We start from the raw sequence: 18694 nt of genomic DNA, 5'->3' as shown, positions 1-18694 counted from the left end.
TTTTTCGGTCGATTTTCGAAAAATTTTATTTCATAAAAACCTTGTCCTGAGAATTACGAACACAGCAAAAAAAATTTAGCCGAACTGGTCCAGGCGTTCTCGAGTTTTACGCTTATCAACACATTTGGCAATTAATTTTTATTTATATAGATAAGAAGCCCGAAATATACGCGTAAAGCAAGAATATACAAATAAAACCAATATTTTTTTTACCTGAAATTAATACATATATATATAATGTTGGGGTTTGTCTTTTGGTGCTCAGGTAAAATAAAAACTTTTGATTAACGTTCATAATACGACAATGACGCGCGCAGACTAAACGGCTGCGTAGCGCAGCTCAGCAGTAATATGGGCAGGCAAGCAAGTTTCCCGCAGCCTGCCCGGGTTTGGTTCTGCTTGGCTTGGCTGGGAGTGAAGCAGCCTGCCCGTTCTGTTGACAACGCGCGGCGGCCTGCCCGCCTGGCCACCGGGCAAGCATGGGCGGGTTAAAAGCGGGACATGTACACCTCTAGTTGTAGCCTATCGCGATTACGGTTTATCGTGTCGCGACATTGTTGCTCGCGTTGGTCGAGATCCGATGACTGTTGGCGGAATATGGAATCGGTGGGTTCAGGAGGGTAATACGGAACGCCGTGCTGGATCCCAACGGCCTCATATCACTAGCAGTCGAGATGACAGGCATCTTACCCGCATGGCTGTAACGGATCGTGCAGACACGTCTCGATTCCTGAGTCAACAGATGGGGACGTTTGCAAGACAACAACCATCTGCCCGAACAGTTCGACGACGTTTGCAGCAGCATGGACTATCAGCTGGGAGACCATGGTTGCGGTTACCCTTGACGCTGCATCACAGACAGGAGCGCCTGCGATGGTGTACTCAACGACGACCCTGGGTGCCCGAATGGCAAAACGTCATTTTTTCGGATGAATCCAGGTTCTGTTTGCAGCATCATGATGGTCGCATACATGTTTGGCGACATCGCTGTGAACGCACATTGGAAGCGTGTATTCGTCATCGCCATACTGGCGTATCACCCGGCGTGAAGGTATGGGGTGCCATCGATTACACTTTTCAGTCACCTCTTGTTCGCATTGGCAGCACTTTAAACAGTGGACGTTACATTTCAGATGTGTTACGACCCGTGGCACTACCCTTCATTCGATCCCTGCGAAACCCTACATTTCGGCAGGATAATGCACGACCGCATGTTGCAGGTCCTGTACGGGCCTTTCTGGATACAGAAAATGTTCGACTGCTGTCCTGGCCAGCACATTCTGCAGATCTCTCACCAATTAAAAACGTCTGGTCAATGGTGCCCGAGCGACTGGCTCGTCACAATACGCCAGTCACTACTCTTGATGAACTGTAGTATGGTGTTGAAGCTGCATGGGCAGCTGTACCTGTACACGCCATCCAAGCTCTGTTGGACTCAATGCCCAGGCGTATCAAGGCCGTTATTAGGGCCAGAGGTGGTTTTCTGGTTACTGATTTCTCAGGATGTATGCATCCAAATTTTGTGCAAATGTAATCACATGTCAGTTCTAGTATATTTGTCCAATGAATACCAATTTATCATCTGCATTTCTTCCTGGTGTAGCAATTTTAATGGCCAGTAGTGTATTATGCCGCTAATCTGCCCGTAGACTGTTTAAATCGATACCAGAACAGCAGTTACTTCCATAAGCGGCTTTGCTCAGTAATTGTTACTTAAATGGTTCAAATGGCTCGGAGTGCTATGGGACTTAACTTCTGAGGTCATCAGTCCCCTAGAACGTAGAACTACTTAAACCTAACTAACCTAAGAACATCACACCCATCCATGCCCGAGGCAGGATTCGAACCTGCGACCGTAGCGGTCGCGCGGTTCCAGGCTGCAGCGCCTAGTACCGCACGACCATTGTTTCTTAAAAAGCTCAATACACAGATTTCATTTTCAGTTATATGGCAGATACAATGAGGAAAGTTTTACAGCTTGAATGAAAGCTACCAAATTGATACTTCATTATGTCCACGCTAGTGCAATATATTGATTAAATTTCTTCGTTATGCGACCTTACGAGAAGCGTTCAAAAGGAAATGCAAGAGATTTTTTTCGAAAGCAAGTTGGTATTGCTCAGGAGTCCAATACCTCAACCCTTAGACTAAAAAAACCGCTATTTTTCGACAGTCTCCGCTCAATGCGACGGCTTTACGCCACCTTACTGGGAGGGCCTCTCTACACGCGTGGAACCACTGTACTGATCCATGTCAGAGCCAACATCCTGCGGCGTTAGTAACGTCCCCATCGTCCTCGTACAGCTTCCCGCAAAGTGCATCATTCACTGGACCACAAAGATGGAAGTCGGAAAATGCGACATCCAGACTGGGTGGTGGGTGAGGAGGAACAGTCCAATGGAGTGTTGTCAGCTCCTTTCAGGTGTGCAGACTTGCCTGAGGCCTTGCACTTTAACACGTGCCGCGCGGGATTAGCCGAGCGGTCCAAGGCGCTACAGTCATGGACTGTGTGGCTGGTCCCGGCGGAGGTTCGAGTCCTCCCTCGGGCGTGAGTGTGTGTGTTTGTCCTTAGGATAATTTAGGTTAAGTAGTGTGTAAGCTTAGGGACTGATGACCTTAGCAGGTAAGTCCCATAAGATTTCACACACATTTGAACTTTAACACGCTGATGATATTTCTGTAAATTTTCGAGGGAACCACAGTACACTTCAGAGTTGATCGTTGCACCATGATGGAGGACATCAAACAGATTACCCCTTTCGCAGCCCCAAAAGACCGTCGCCATGAATTTGCCGGCTAAGGATCAGGACCCAACTTTCTCTGCGGAGAAGAGGTGGTGTGTAGCTGCTTCATGGGTTGCTGTTTTGTTCGCCTCGTAACTCTCGACCGTCCGTCCCTGGTAGCTGAGTGACCGCCCGTCCCTGGTAGCTGAGTGGTCAGCGCGACGGAATGTCATACCAAACGACCCGGGTTCGATTCCCGGCTGGGTCGCAGATTTTCTCCGCTCAGGGACTGGGTGTTGTGTTGTCCTTATGATAATCATTTCATCCCCATCGACACTTAAGCCGCCGAAGTGGCGTCAACTCGAAATACTTGCACCAGGCCGGCCGCGGTGGTCTAGCAGTTCTAGGCGCGCAGTCCGGAACCGCGCGACTGCTACGGTCGCAGGTTCGAATCCTGCCTCGGGCATGGATGTGTGTGATGTCCTTAGGTTGGTTAGGTTTAAGTAGTTGTAAGTTCTAGGGGACTGATGACCGCAGATGTTAAGTCCCATAGTGCTCAAAGCCATTTGAACCATTTTTGAACTTGCACCAGACGGACGGTCTACCCGACAGGAGGCCCTAGCCACACTGCATTTGCAATTCCAACGCTCAACCAGTTCCGCACAGAAGTTCCTTCGTTGCTCTTTATGGTCTTCCCTTAGGAAGTGAGAAACCAGCGGACACAAATGTTCAGTACTTCTTATAGAGGCGTCCAATTGAGGAGCGAGGTGGCCGATTGTGATCCATCGATCACTTCGGATGAGAGTGTGCTCACGTTCCAATTTTGCGGGATTCACAGCTGAGTGCGACAGGTCGGCAAGCGAGAGATCGAACAGGTTTGCGTGACCTCACCCAACGATTCACCGAGCTTTTATTCACTGCCAGGTCTCGGTAGGTATTCACCAAACGCCTACGGATATCTGCGACCCTCTGGTTTTCCGCCAAAACAAACTCCGTGACAGCTTTCCGCTTGGAACACCCCTCCGTTACAGAAGCCATTTTGAAGGCTGCGTATGGCGCCGCCACCGACCGGAACTTTACGAAACTATAGCGGCCAAGGCGTGAATATCTCACGGTGCGCCAAAACAAATTTTGCATTTGTCAACCCAAACTGGAGGAGATAAAATGTGTTGCATTGCTTTTTGAACAACCCTCGCATTTTCAGTAGAGAATAAACCCACTCCTACAGACGATAATTGGTCGAAGCACTTGTTGGCTGTTAGGTATTTGTAACGTTAATATTACTTTTCAGTTGAAGACTGTAACAAGTTATGCACAACGGACTGTTTGCAATGATTGCGTGCGCAGCCTTTGGTTAACTGCAGGCCTGATTCACGTACTTACTCAAAAGGGAGTAGTCCTCTTCGAAAATTTGAAATTGTCTTTTTTATGCTTAATACGTTCTCCGGGATGTCTACTTTATTGTAGTGTTCATCCCAAACTTGCCAAACAGTCTGTTGTCGAGTTACAAGACGATTTGTGAAAAAGTACCTCCAAAAACCATTCATAGTGGGAAAAACATGCTCGACACATAATTTCAACGAAGGGCTGACAGGCGTTATGAAAATTATGAACGTGCTTGAATTTGAGGTCAGACCATCCTGGTACAAACTCTGCACGAAAGCGGACGGAAAGCGAATCCAGCGAGCAGAGCAGCGGATGACGACGGAAGTTGTCAAAGACGGCCGCAGGACCGCCAACGGTCACGGAGACCTGGAGGGACTGCTGTATGGTCCAGCGGTCGCTGACTTCAGGTATGTTCCTCTCGAAAATATATGTTTCAAATTGCCGGTAAGCACAACTCGAGAATTGTACATACGATTCTGGTTGGAGTTTGACGCCGCCATTCTAAATGGACCTGTTGCGATATCTTCAAAAGTCTGTTTTCGGTGCACGCTTCTGTTTCGATTTTGTGGGCGAAGAAAGTGACATTTGTTTCAACAAGTCACCGTTTTGTTAGAACTCAAAATTTTTCCAGTTATCCTGTGTATGCTGATAGAAAGTATATTGAAAATGACTTTGTTGTTGTTGTTGTTGTGGTCTTCAGTCCTGAGACTGGTTTGATGCAGCTCTCCATGCTACTCTATCCTGTGCAAGCTTCTTCATCTCCCAGTACCTACTGCAACCTACATCCTTCTGAATCTGCTTAGTGTATTCATCTCTTGGTCTCCCTCTACGATTTTTACCCTCCACGCTGCCCTCCAATACTAAATTGGTGATCCCTTGGTGCCTCAAAACATGTCCTACCAACCGATCCCTTCTTCTAGTCAAGTTGTGCCACAAACTTCTCTTCTCCCCAGTCCTATTCAATACCTCCTCATTAGTTACGTGATCTACCCACCTTATCTTCAGCATTCTTCTGTAGCACCACATTTCGAAAGCTTCTATTCTCTTCTTGTCCAAACTAGTTATCGTCGATGCTTCACTTCCATACATGGCTACACTCCATGCAAATACTTTCAGAAACGACTTCCTGACACTTAAATCTATACTCGATGTTAACAAATTCGTCTTCTTCAGAAACGCTTTCCTTGCCATTGCCAGTGTACATTTCATATCCTCGCTACTTCGACCATCATCAGTTATTTTACTCCCTAAATAGCAAAACTCCTTTACTACTGTAAGTGTCTCATTTCCTAATCTAATTCCCTCAGCATCACCCGATTTAATTTGACTACATTCCATTATCCTCGTTTTGCTTTTGTTGATGTTCATCTTATATCCTCCTTTCAAGACACTGTCCATTCCGTTCAACTGTTCTTCCAAGTCCTTTGCTGTCTCTGACAGAATTACAATGTCATCGGCGAACCTCAAATTATTATGTTACAGGCCCAATAGGAGGGCTTAGGAAACTCCCGTCAGTAACCAATATTCCAGCTGCAATGGGTTCATTTGAAAAAAAAAATGAAAATCACCTGTTTTTTCATGCGTTCGAAGACGACTACCCCCCTTAAGCTCGCTGACCGCCTTGTCACGTGAAGCGACAGCAGCGCTCCTGGCTCCATTATGTTCTCGCGAACATTTACATGCACATCCACGGGTCCAGCGGAGCTCGTGCATGGCAGCCAAGAAGTGTCGTACACCGGTTGCAGACCACGTACACTCCTTCATGTCGATCATGTTTCCCGACAGCAGCGGCATTTTCCAACAAGATAACGCGCCGCGTCACAAGGCCAGGAGTGTGATGGTGTGGTGCGAGGAACACAGTGGCGAGTCCCAATTGATATGGTGCCCCCCCCTCCCCAAGACGCCAGATATGAACCCGATTAAAGACATCTGTCACGTGATTGAATGTGGCGTCAGAGCTCCCAGGAATTTACGGGAATCAGGTGACTTGTGTGTGCAGATGTGGCGCCAAGTCCCTTCAGCAACCTACCCAGCCCTCACTGCTTTTATGCCACGATGCGTCGCCGCTGTTATCCCAGGCAAAGGTGGACCTACTGGCTATTTGGTTGGTGGTCATAATGTTGTCGCTGATCAGTGTAAATAAGGTAGTCCAAGTCGCTACAGATATACTGCTGTCATTTACAGCTGGTGAACGGAGTTCAGACTTATTCAGTACCAGCTGGCTCATCACTGCCCCTCTGTAGTTAGGGACGACGTCATCTGGACCTGGATGAAGACTAGCAGTACTGACGTTGTATCAGAAACACATTAGAAGGCTCTCTGAATCGATGACACAGCGGGTAGTTCTTACAGTCTTTACAAAGCTGTGAGTTCATCTGACTGGTTTTGTGTTGGTCCACAAGTTCGTTCGCTTACTTATGCAACAACTGTCCGCATCGGTAACTGAATGTTTAGCGTGGCAGAATGACGTGCAAGGCAAGGGGCCCGGGCTCGATTCCCGGCCAGGTTGCAGATTTTGTCCACTCGCGGTCTGGGCATTGCGTTGTCTCCATCATCATTTTATTCTCATCGGCACGCAAGTCTCCGAAGCGGCTTCAACTGAAAGACTTGCGTCCAGCGACCAGTCTACCTGACACGAGGACCTAGCCAAGCGCACATTTCATTTCACCACAAGTTAAGTCATCTGTGGCAACAGTTTCATTGAGACACAAACGAGTTACTAACGACATTGCAAGCCAGGATTACTTTGACAGCTAAAGGCACTTACTTCCGAGGCTTTGGTATTAAAATATCAAAGCAAAATGACGAACTTGGGAAAAAAGCAGTTTGACTTTGTAACGCCAGACATGCATATCCTCCTATTTCCATCTATTGTACTATAAATTTTTTTCCTTATTTTGTTAACTGAAGATATGACATTTCTGTGTCTTTATATATTGTAATTATTTTACTATATATATATATATATGTATATATATATATATATATATATATATTTCTGCATTTATGACGATGTATAATTGGTTTGTATTGTAAATATTATTTGTATTTTTACGCTGGGTCTTGCCTAGGTAAAAATATGCTATCGAACGATTACCTCGAGGTTGTGTGGAGAACCAAAGTGTATAGGATCTGTTGGTAGTGTTAACTCTGCCGCGTGGAGCGCGGGCAGATCAGAGTGTGGCTGGAGTAGGGCGGTGGAGCAGGTGTGTTGTGTGACGCTCCCGCGAGTTGCCGCGCTTTCGGGGTTTGGCAGCATGTAATTGCGCTCGACTTGCTATGATGGTTTCTGACACGGTGTCGCGGACGGGAAGCATTAGCTGGCGCACACCAAGAGCCCGTTTCGCCTGGTGACCGTGTCGAGAAGAAGGCGCGCCAACATCCAGCTTCTGCAACAGCGACGGCCGACAATGAGTAACTGTCGCCGCCTCCTCGATCGACGACTTCAAACCTTCAATCAACCAACAAGGAAGACTGGAAGCACGTAAAGTTTTAGAACTGTATGGAAGACCTCAGCTTTTCAAACTGTTAAATTTTTCTCACTAAATTACAGCAACGTAGCATGAACCTTTGTTGCTCATTCTCCCAATTGCATTACCAAGCAGGGTCCTTTCCTTCTCCGGAATGAACCCGAGTGTCGTTGAAATTCAAACGCCAGCATTAAAGTAATATCTTTCCATTTCACTGCTTTAATTTCAAAGTTCAGTTAAAGTATTCATAGCTGGCTACAATATTTAGATTACACAAGCACAAATTAAGAGTGCGAGTTTTGTTACCGTATTTTAGCTTACCTGTGACTGCAGCTCAGCTTGGTACGTACTAAATTTTACTACTGTTAATTGTTCAGAATCATTTAATTCAAGTTCAAAGTTAAATCCCTTATTTCTAAATTGCGTAGATTCAAGTAGCTTTTGAAATGATTGTTGAGGTAGCCCAAGACTAACCTTATTTTATTGAATTTCGTAGTGCTTCAGAAACAAATCTCACTATTAATTTCAGTCACTAAATTAACTTTCAATTTTCCGGTTTTATTAATTCTTTTGCGAAATTAAGTCAGAGTGTAGCGAAATTTATTACTTCTGAAAAACATTCAGTTTTCACACAGCACGTGTCAACCTTCAGTCGCCACGCTTTTAGTGCTAATTGTATGTGCATTAACCTTTCTTTTTCAGTTATTATCGTACTTGTCCATAGGACTGGCGATCGTAATTTTCCCCAAATCTCAAATATCTAATAAACGCTAGTTAATTGTTAACGTAACGACCGCACATTTACTTTCTTTATAAACTTTACCCTTTTTCAAAATTAATATCCATCAATTTCATTTGCATTTTTCCTTTCATTTAGATGTAGCCCTTTCCTCCCTCTTTACCGACGGATTAACTTCGGTGACGATTGCTTTTCCCAAATTTCCATTAGCTACACGCGGTTTAATTTTTCACTGTTATTAAGGTCGGTAAGTGAGGGGGAGGTTACAACTTCCACAGAGACGTAGATAGCGTGCCAGGCAAGAAATTGTTTCCTCTGGTAACAGGTGCCTCCTACAGGCTGCAAAACAAAGAAGATTCTGACAACGTGTAAGACGCATACCGACTTCGTTGACAGGGTTCGGTATGAGGATCTCGGTCCAGTTGCCCCCGGTGCTGCCCTGGCTGGAGGGGAAGGTGGTGACGGCGGTGAGGCGGTGGCCCCGCCGCTCCAGCGCCCTCAGGTACGTCTCCGCCAGCACCCACTGGCTGCGGCCCGGCGACTGGAAGAGGCCCAGCACCTCGGCCGCCTCCAGGGCCGGCACCAGCAACCCCGGCACCACAAACAGCGTCAGCAGCAGGCGCGCCCCCACCTGCAACCCCAGTGGACAGGGCCGTACGTACAGTAAACGCAACTGCCAAACCGAATGTCCCGCATGAAGCGAAACTCGGAAAATACGTAGCTAATTAATTTGATGTGCTAAGCCAAAGGTCCATTTGTGTCATATATTTAACATCGTTGATGTATTTTTGTTATTCAGTTAAAAAATTACTGAGTCTGTATAGCTTCCTGAATATCGTCTTCGTTCTTCTATCCACATGCATGTAACGACGCATTCTCTTGTCAGTGTCCGTTTGTTTGTAATTCATTCAAATCTACAGTTTCGACCCAATCTTGATGAAATTTCGCACACTTTATCTTCAATACAGGAGACGATCATTGTCAACGTGAGATTTTGTAATCCGACTTGAAACATATACAGGGTGTTACAAAAACGTACGGCCAAACTTTCAGGAAACATTCCTCACACACAAATAAAGAAAAGATGTTATGTGGACATGTGTCCGGAAACGTTTACTTTCCATGTTGGAGCTCATTTTATTACTTCTCTTCAAATCACATTAATCATGGAATGGAAACACACAGCAACAGAACGTACCAGCGTGACTTCAAACACTTTGTTACAGGAAATGTTCAAAATGTCCTCCGTTAGCGAGGATACATGCATCCACCCTCCGGACACATGTCCACATAACATATTTTCTTTCTTTGTGTGTGAGGAATGTTTCCTGAAAGTTTGGCCGTACCTTTTTGTAACACTCTGTATGTGCTTAATGTGCAAACGGGAAAGATTGTCACCAATAGTCTCTAAAGGTCCTTGGCCGATTTACTTCAAGTTTCTACACGATTATCTAATGAACGTTTGGACTGACGTAAGTTACATTTACTTTTAATATACACTATATATATGAAGAAGAAATGTAGCAACGCTGTCACCAAACATCTCAAAAATTCAATTCAGACGGTTGGGAAACTGCAATAGCTTTAAACTGAAGGTGGTATTTGGAACACTGAGTGACAACCTATTGCGACTACTGAATACGTCTGCAGCTGCGACATTCTTAAAAATCAGGTTCTAGACTTCCGGTTCTCACTTTTGCAAATATATACCATTTTTGTACCAAAAGATTAGTAATAATAATTGCATCAGAGATTATGTTTTGGTTCCTTTTTAAAATACAAATTAAAGTAATATATCTGTAATGCATAATGAAACTAAAATTTAACTGTAAAACACGTACTTTTATCATTTCAATACATATAATTTTCTGAAAGAAATATTTTGACTCAAAGTATGAGCATTTGCTTAATGAATATATCTTTCACATACTTATTAATATTTTGTACAATATAAATACATATCTACAGTTAGCAGGGGTGAAAGAATCCCTAATTACTTACAATTACATACTATATCCACAACCTGACTGAGGATTTGTGTCGTGCCGCGGATTTTAATAATAAAAAAACAGCTGTGAAACGCGGACTAAAATATCCTGTAGGGTATATGTCAATGTGACAACAGCAAATGATCATTAAATTAGAGTTTGCAGTCATGTTTCTGTCAAATTCTCGCGCTTTCGTTCGATGGTTCAAATGGCTCTGAGCACTATGGGACTTAACATCTATGGTCATCAGTCCCCTAGAACTTAGAACTACTTAAACCTAACTAACCTAAGGACATCACACAACACCCAGCCATCACGAGGCAGAGAAAATCCCTCACCCCGCCGGGAATCGAGCCCGGAAACCCGGGCGTGGGGCTTTCGTTCGTCCCACGTTCTATTGACGTGTGACGGTACTGACTCCCACACGGATACTGGCACTGTAAGTTAATCTCGCGACTGGATTTACAGTCTTTTCACAATACACGTCGTTTGTTAGGCGTTTAATTCGTCATTGATTTACTTCACTGTTTCATCTGAATGTAGAAATTTGAAGTAAATCGGACAAGAACTTAAAAGTAACAGTAGGTGAATTTAATCATACTTGAAGTTCTTATCACATATCTTCCATCATGTTCCTGCTGTAGTCACTGTGATGTATCCCGACTCTGAACAATTTTTCTTTCCGAAGAACTACGTACGTTCATTACGTTTCTATCACATTTCTTCCTTTATTCGGAAAGGGATATATTACAAACACAATATCACCAATACATGAATACGATAACAAAGAGTCGGCCTACACAAGGGCCAGCAGTGTTGCGCCAAAGTGGAGCGTGCGTACAGAAGCCCACATGCACCGTCTACGTGGAAGGCAGCAACATAAGCTTTAGAATGAGGCAGAGCGGAGTAGAAAGACCGATGCCTAGAAAACGAGTCCGTCGGAGAGCGTGCTTCAGCCGCAGAGGCGCTTTTGTTCAACCAGTGCACGTAACAAGTGTCCCAAGCTGTGGTGGATGGGTGGCGCACCTCTCCACGTGACCACAGCACGTGGTTTCCACCGTCATGTCGGCGTAGCCGAAAGTGATAACTCACCTCCGTTTACAATGCTGGTTTGAGGGTTGATCACTGATGTAGGTATGTGGATAATTTCTCTTCTCGTACGGACTGACGGCATACGTACCACTGCGTTATCCAGTAACAATACGACAGCTTCCAAATCTGCAGCCAACACCTATATCGATTGTTACCAATCCCATAACTGATCAGCCAAGTTGGAAGTACATTGTTGTTGTGGTCTTCAGTCCTGAGACTGGTTTGATGCGGCCCTCCATGCTACTCTATCCTGTGCAAGCTTCTTCATCTCCCTGTACCTACTGCAACCTACATCCTTCTGAGTCTGCTTAGTGTATTCATCTCTTAGTCTCCCTCTACGATTTTTACCCTCCACGCTTCCCTCCAATATTAAATTGGTGATCCTTTGATGCCTCAGAATATGTCCTACCAACCGATCCCTTCTTCTAATCAAGTTGTGCCACAAACTTCTCTTCTCCCCAATCCTATTCAGTACTTCCTCATTAGCTATGTGACCTACCCATCTAATCTTAAGCATTCTTCTGTAGCACCACATTTCGAAAGCTTCTATTCTCTTCTTGTCCAAACTATTTATCGTCCATGTTTCACTTCCATACATGGCTACACTCCACACAAATACTTTCAGAAACGACTTCCTGACACTTAAATCTATACTCGATGTTAACATATTTCTCTTCTTCAGAAATGCTTTCCTTGCCATTGCCAGTCGACATTTTATATCCTCTCTACTTCGACCATTATCAGTTATTTTGCTCCCCAGATAGCAAAACTCCTTTACTACTTTAAGTGTCTCATTTCCTAATCTAATTCCTTCAGCATCACCCGACTTAATTCGACTACATTCCATTATCCTTGTTTTGCTTTTGTTGATGTTCATCTTATACCCTCCTCTCAAGACACTGTCCATTCCGTTCAACTGCTCTTCCAAGTCCTTTGCTGTCTCTGACAGAATTACAATGTCATCGTCGAACCTCAAAGTTTTTATTTCTTCTCCATGGATTTTAATACCTGCTCCGAATTTTTCTTTTGTTTCCTTCACTGCTTGCTCAATATAGAGATTGAATAACGTCGGTGAGAGGCTACAACCCTGTCTCACTCCCTTCCCAACCACTGCTTCCCTTTCATGTCCCTCTACTCTTATAACTGCCATCTGGTTTCTGCACAAACTGTAAATAGCTTTTCAGTCCCTGTATTTTCCCCTGCCACCTTCAGAATTTGAAAGAGAGTATTCCAGCCAACATTGTCAAAAGCTTTCTCTAAGGCTAAAAATGCTAGAAACGTAGGTTTGCCATTCCTTAATCTAGCTTCTAAGATAAGTCGTAGGGTCAGCATTGCCTCACGTGTTCCAACATTTCTACGGAATCCAAACTGATCTTCCCCGAGGTCGGCTTCTACTAGTTTTTCCATTCGTCTGTAAAGAATTCGCGTTAGTATTTTGCAGCTGTGACTTATTAAACTGATAGTTCGGTAATTTTCACATCTGTCAACACCTGCTTTCTTTGGGATTGGAATTATTATATTCTTCCTTAAGTCTGAGGGTATTTCGCCTGTCTCATACATCTTGCTCACCAGTTGGTAGAGTTTTGTCAGGACTGGCTCTCCCAAGGCTGTCAGTAGTTCTAATGGAATGTTGTCTACTCCCGGGGCCTTGTTTCAACTCAGGTCTTTTAGTGCTCTGTCAAGTACATTAAGCTCTGTCAAGTACATTAGAGACAACAATTATTCCGATCCATAGGTACACTGAAAATCTGATTGACAGTGCACGTAATCTAGGTGTACAATGAAACCAAATGCCAGACCACACGTTCGAGATAGAATCAGTCTTATTTGCAAGATTACAATTAGTACTTATAATCTTCCAATGGATGCCTGATCAGTAAGACCTAAATGAGGAAGTTTGCTCCGTGGGATGATTACCGTTCGTGTAGCTATCCTGCCACTTCCTGAGATTAGGTCCAATCCTTTCCCCCAGATAACATTATAAATAGGGCACATAACTCAAGAGGGCTTTATTGATGAGATGGATGCCACATTCATTCATGAGCACACTGTGTACCAGCAATTAATAGCACTGCAACTGCTGTGATCACAAGTTCAGCTCGCGTCTACCTGACAGCTCATAATGACGTACGGCAACACATCTCTGTCAGATCGAACCACTTTATTCGACTTCTGCCGACCTAAGCCCTCATACCACAGCAGTCGAGGAAACAGACCACAGTACTGCTACTATCCCCTCACTATAAGAAAATCAAAACCTCGTAGCGTAAAACACCTTCCGCCCACGATGATACTTTCATCTTATCAAAGACACTCAGGTCTTGACGTCTCCGTCGTTTCTCAATCTCTCGCTCCTATATGTGACTGCAAAGTCTTGAACAACCTCATGGGGCCTAATCACTATTCCATGCTGGTCACTCTAGCGGCAGACTCGCGTTCTCCGTCCAGATAGCTGGGTCAACCCAAAGGAACTTGGACAATACCGACGGTAACAGTATCAGACAAGAATAGAAATCGATGCGACCAGTTTCGCACCCTACCTCACTGGATGAAGTACAGGGTTGAAGACGCAATTCTGTCAGCCTATTGCTCTAAGGTGGTCACCATTACGCAAGTTTAGCCCGCAGTGCGTGTAGGGAATTTATCTGAAATACGACGCTTTGACTTCAGAGAGCAGAGATGCTTGAACCATTACCAAAGCGACTCCAGAAAGTCGATGTTTGTCTCACTGACGGGCGATGCTAACATGGGGGACCTGTGGCGAAAAGTCGAGAGACTGAGAAACAAGATATATACTTAAGAGAATCAGACATCTTCACCGGCTGGGCGGAAGAACTGGTGGACACAATCAACCCACTCATTTAGGTACAGTGTACTCAATATATATGACCCCTCACGCTATTTCGTTTGATTTCGGGGTGTAAGAGCGCTTTTGATGTACCCCCGATACAATGAGGAACTTCCTGCAGATAAATAAGCAAACCTCTCTCACAACACTTTCGGGATTGGCAACATTTGTTACCCTATTTTACCCACCAGAGCCATTGCAACATTTGATACTGTAACATGACATCCTCCTCTAGCATTACTATTCCTCAGCAGTAGCTGTCGATACCAGTATTATTTTTCGAATTTTGGACAGGTCAATATTATTTCAGCTGCTTTCTGGAAACTTTCACATAATTTTATACACAATATTTTACATTTGAAGTTAAAATTTGTAAAAAGGAATTACTTTTCTTTTCGATGTTACAATCGATAAGTACTAGCTCTGAATGTACAGTTAAAATTATTTTTTTAGAAACATTTGCAATTTCGAATTATTTGGCACACTTAAAATTCCTGTTATTAATTACGCAATCTAGTACTGTTTGCTATGTTTATTTCTGGATTCATTTATGAAATAACAATCGAAGTTAACAGAAACTAATTTGTCAAGATAAATTGTAAACCCCCTGGAATATTGTTATTACCGCAGAGCGAAGTAGTAGTAAGCATGCTATGATGTGATCGGACGTGTTTTAGTATTTTGGGCGAACAATGTAATTCCGGTTTTGTTAATGTAAAAATTAATAAGACTCTATGATACAGTAAAATGTGACAAAATATGTTAACCTAACAACAAAAATTCTACAACAACAAACTTCAAATTTATTTAGATCAATTCAATTATAAAGACTTAAAACCTGAGAATTTCAGCTTCAAGGAGCAGATCCCTAGACAAGAAGAACTGGAGCCAACTCCACACGAGAAGCTAAGTAAACTAGAAAGTTTATTGTAATCTTCGCTCCTCTCAGATTTTTCATAAAAGACTTTGCTTATTGCGGACGATAGCTGAAATAAGGTAGGAGGGGATTACAGTAACAGTCTTCAGTAAAATGTGCCCTAGCGAATCGCACTCAATGACGTGAGCCACCAAAATCAATGTGGAGCAAGGGGAATACTACAGTAAAGGCTTATGGTAAAGGACAATTCTACGGACTGTTAAAACATTACTGGAAATGACGTTGGCTGCAAGACGACTCCCCGCTCCCTCCCGTACTTGACAAAATTATTCACGACGTATTGTGTTACTGTTCTCGTACAGGTTCCAGGATTTATCGGGGTTCGGGGGCTAGTGAACGGTCCTTAACGATCAAGTACTCTATGTGATCAAAACTATCCGGACACCCCCAAGAACATACGTTTTTCATATTAGATGCATTGTGCTGTCACCTAGTGCCAGGTACTCCATATCAACGACCTCAGTAATCATAAGACATCGTGAGAGAGCAGAATGGGGCGCTCCGCGGAACTCATGAACTTGGAACGTGGTCAAGTGATTGGGTGTCACTTGTGTCATACGTCTGTACGCGAGGTTTTCACCCTCCTAAACATCCCTAGGCTCACTGTTTTCGATGTGATAGGGGAGTGGAAACGTGAAGGGACACGTACAGCACAAAAGCGTACAGGCCGACCTCGTCTGTAGACTGACAGAGACCGCCGACAGTTGAAGAAGGTCGTAATGTGTAATAGGGAGATATCTATCCATCCCATCACACAGGAATTCCAAACTGCATCAGGATCCACTGCAAGTACTATGACAGTGAAGCGGAAGGTGAGAAAACTTGTATTTCACGGTCGAGGGGTTGCTCATAAGCCACACATCACGCCGGTAAATGCCAAACGACGCCTCGCTTGGTGTAAGGAGCGTAAACATTGGACGATTAAACAGTGGAAAAACGTTGTGTGGAGTGACGAGTCACGGTACACAATGTGGCGATCCGATGGCAGGGTGTGGGTATGACAGATACCCGGTGAACGTCATCTGCCAGCGTGTATAGTGCCAATAGTAAAATTCAGAGGCGGTAGAGTTATGGTGTGATCGTGTTTTTCATGGAGGGAGCTTGCACCCCTTATTGTTTTGCGTGGCACTATCACAGCGCAAGTATACATTGGTGTTTTAAGTACCTTCTTGCTTCCCACTGTTGAAGAACAATTCGAGGATGGTGACTGCATCTTTCAACACGATCGAGCACCTGTTCATAATGCACAGAGTGGTTACGCGACAATAACATCGGTGGAATGGACTCGCCTGCACAGAGTCCTGACCTGAATCCTATAGAATACCTTTAGGATTGTTTGGAACGCCGATTTCGTGCCAGGCCTCACCGACCGACATCGATCCCTCTTCTCAGAGCAGCACTCCGTGAAAAATGGGTTGCCATTCTCCAAAAAAATTTCCAGTACCGGATTGAACGTAAGCCTGCGAGAGTGGAAGCTATCATCAAGGCTAAGGGTGGGCCAACACCATATTGATTTCCAGCATTAGGGATGGAGGACGCCACGAAGTTGTAAGTCATTTTCAGCCAGGTGTTCGGATACTTTTGATCACAGGAGTCGGCCGTCCAACAGTGTGCTTTTCTCCCCTAGTAATTGCACCAGCTGCCTATAACACCTGTATCAGGCAATCACCAATTGCATGCACCAAGTTTGGCGCATATTACAACAATTAATGAACAACTAAATACTTTAACTAAATTGAACTGAAATTCAGTGGAAACAAATTAACAAATAATGTAGTCAACGTCGTGGCGAAGTTAAGTTGAATGCTGCATATCCTTCATTCAAAAAACCGATGTATAATGGCTCTGAGCACTATCGGGCTTAACTTCTGAGGTCATCAGTCCCTAGAACTTAGAACTACTTAAATTTAACTAACCTAAGGACTAGGGGACTGATGACCTCAGAAGTTAAGTCCCATAGTGCTCAGAGCCATTTGAGCCATTTACAGATAATTTAATTGGAAGCCTGTCACACTCAAATATCGTAATATTTAGTGTGGAACAGAAATGTCTTGCATATCTAAACACAAACATATTTAGGGAAAGGACAGATCTCTAGATTAAAACTCTGACGTCGTAATACGTGTAACTGTGCCGTATCTACTAATAGTTGACTTGATTGAATGGTTTTAATCAAGGTCTTGACACTTTGGAGCTGAGCTAAGCTGCAGACAAACTGTGGTAGCATGTGATCAGTGCACAGCTAAGCTCCTGTTTAAATTATTGTTTTTGACTGTGGCAGTCATTGCTCATAAAACTTAGTGCAAAAAGTAGCAGGTTGCAAGATGCATTTAACGTGTGACGCCAGGATGCACAATTTGCTTTTCTCATTTAGCACACAGGTCCAGTGTATTCAGTTCTGATATTTTGCTATGTAATATTTCGTGGCTACATGTTGACTCCTTACCATTCGGCAGTGCATCCGCCGGTGGCTTAAAATGGTACAGTATAACTTCGCGTCGCCAGTATGATTTATACTGACGGGGTGTGTGGGCAAGAATAAGACTTAAACATATGTAAACAGGAAGACGCAACTCTCAGACGTTTTCCAGAAAATCGAGTTTCAAAATTTTAGGCGTATTTATATATTTTGTACGGCCGCTAACTGCATCCGTAGCAAAGCGAGTAAGTGCCTAGTTTCATAAGCATAAGGTCCGTGGCTTCATTCTCGCTGCTGGTACTTTTTTTGATTCACACGTAAATCTAACAACAGATTTACCAAGACTGCGCAAATTATCTGTATCTAATGAATCACTTATTATTTTCGTGATCTTTATCCTGAAAAAATCAGCTACTTTTCCTTTTTTTAAGGAGATTTGAAATAAAAAAGGATACACGAGATTCTTTCAATCAAATCAGTAGTCATTTTATGTATCTTATTTAATCTACGTGTGTGGGGAGTTTAATGTGCAACCCATGGAACACAGCTCGAATCAGGATCGTAGAAACATGTAAAACAATAATTTTTGGCGACATACCGCACAGCCATGAATGCTGAATTTCATTTCCATAGTTTTTTCATTGTGCGTATTGCAAAACAGACTTGGTTTATATACGTGAATGGTTCTCAGTCACCCACAATTCTGTGGCGTACCACGCATATAAAAAGCATATCGCCGAACAATGGTGTGTACATATGACTGATTTTTTATACAGTCTTCTCTAGACGCTATTGATTTTCTTTTTTTCTTTTTTTTTCTTTTGCAGTCTTCTCTAGAAGCTATCTCTCTGTTCTGTTCGTAAATGTACTCGCAGTTTTGTAGTCGTTTTACAATGTTCTTAATTTGCAAACACGCGAACAAACTGAATGTAGAAACTGCATTCGTGTATTCAGTTCATTTTCAGCCGAAAGATTATGAACGAGATTTGAGAGACGAACTTCTGTGGTTACCTTCAGGAAAGAAACTAATACCCATACCAATCTGCAGCATAAACATTCCAAACTCGAATGGAGAAAAATTACAGAAAGTAC

General features: G+C 43.6%; 1 protein-coding gene across 2 annotated transcripts in view; it reads right to left on the bottom strand.

Annotated features, from left to right (window-relative positions):
- The window catches only part of LOC126419841 (UDP-glycosyltransferase UGT5-like), an 81763-nt gene that overhangs the window by 38077 nt on the left and 24992 nt on the right, over window positions 1–18694 (bottom strand). For both annotated transcript variants that reach the window (XR_007576006.1, XM_050087092.1), the window contains exon 2: window positions 8700–8949. Coding sequence is in view for 1 of the 2 variants with exons in the window: in XM_050087092.1 (XP_049943049.1) it covers window positions 8700–8949 (250 nt within the window). In the remaining variant the exon portion in view is untranslated. The remainder of the gene's footprint in view (window positions 1–8699; window positions 8950–18694) is intronic.

The sequence above is a fragment of the Schistocerca serialis genome, chromosome 9 (genome assembly GCF_023864345.2).
Source record: "Schistocerca serialis cubense isolate TAMUIC-IGC-003099 chromosome 9, iqSchSeri2.2, whole genome shotgun sequence".
In the NCBI taxonomy this organism is placed as follows: Eukaryota; Metazoa; Arthropoda; class Insecta; order Orthoptera; family Acrididae; genus Schistocerca; species Schistocerca serialis.
This window is presented reverse-complemented; position numbering and strand designations above follow the sequence as displayed.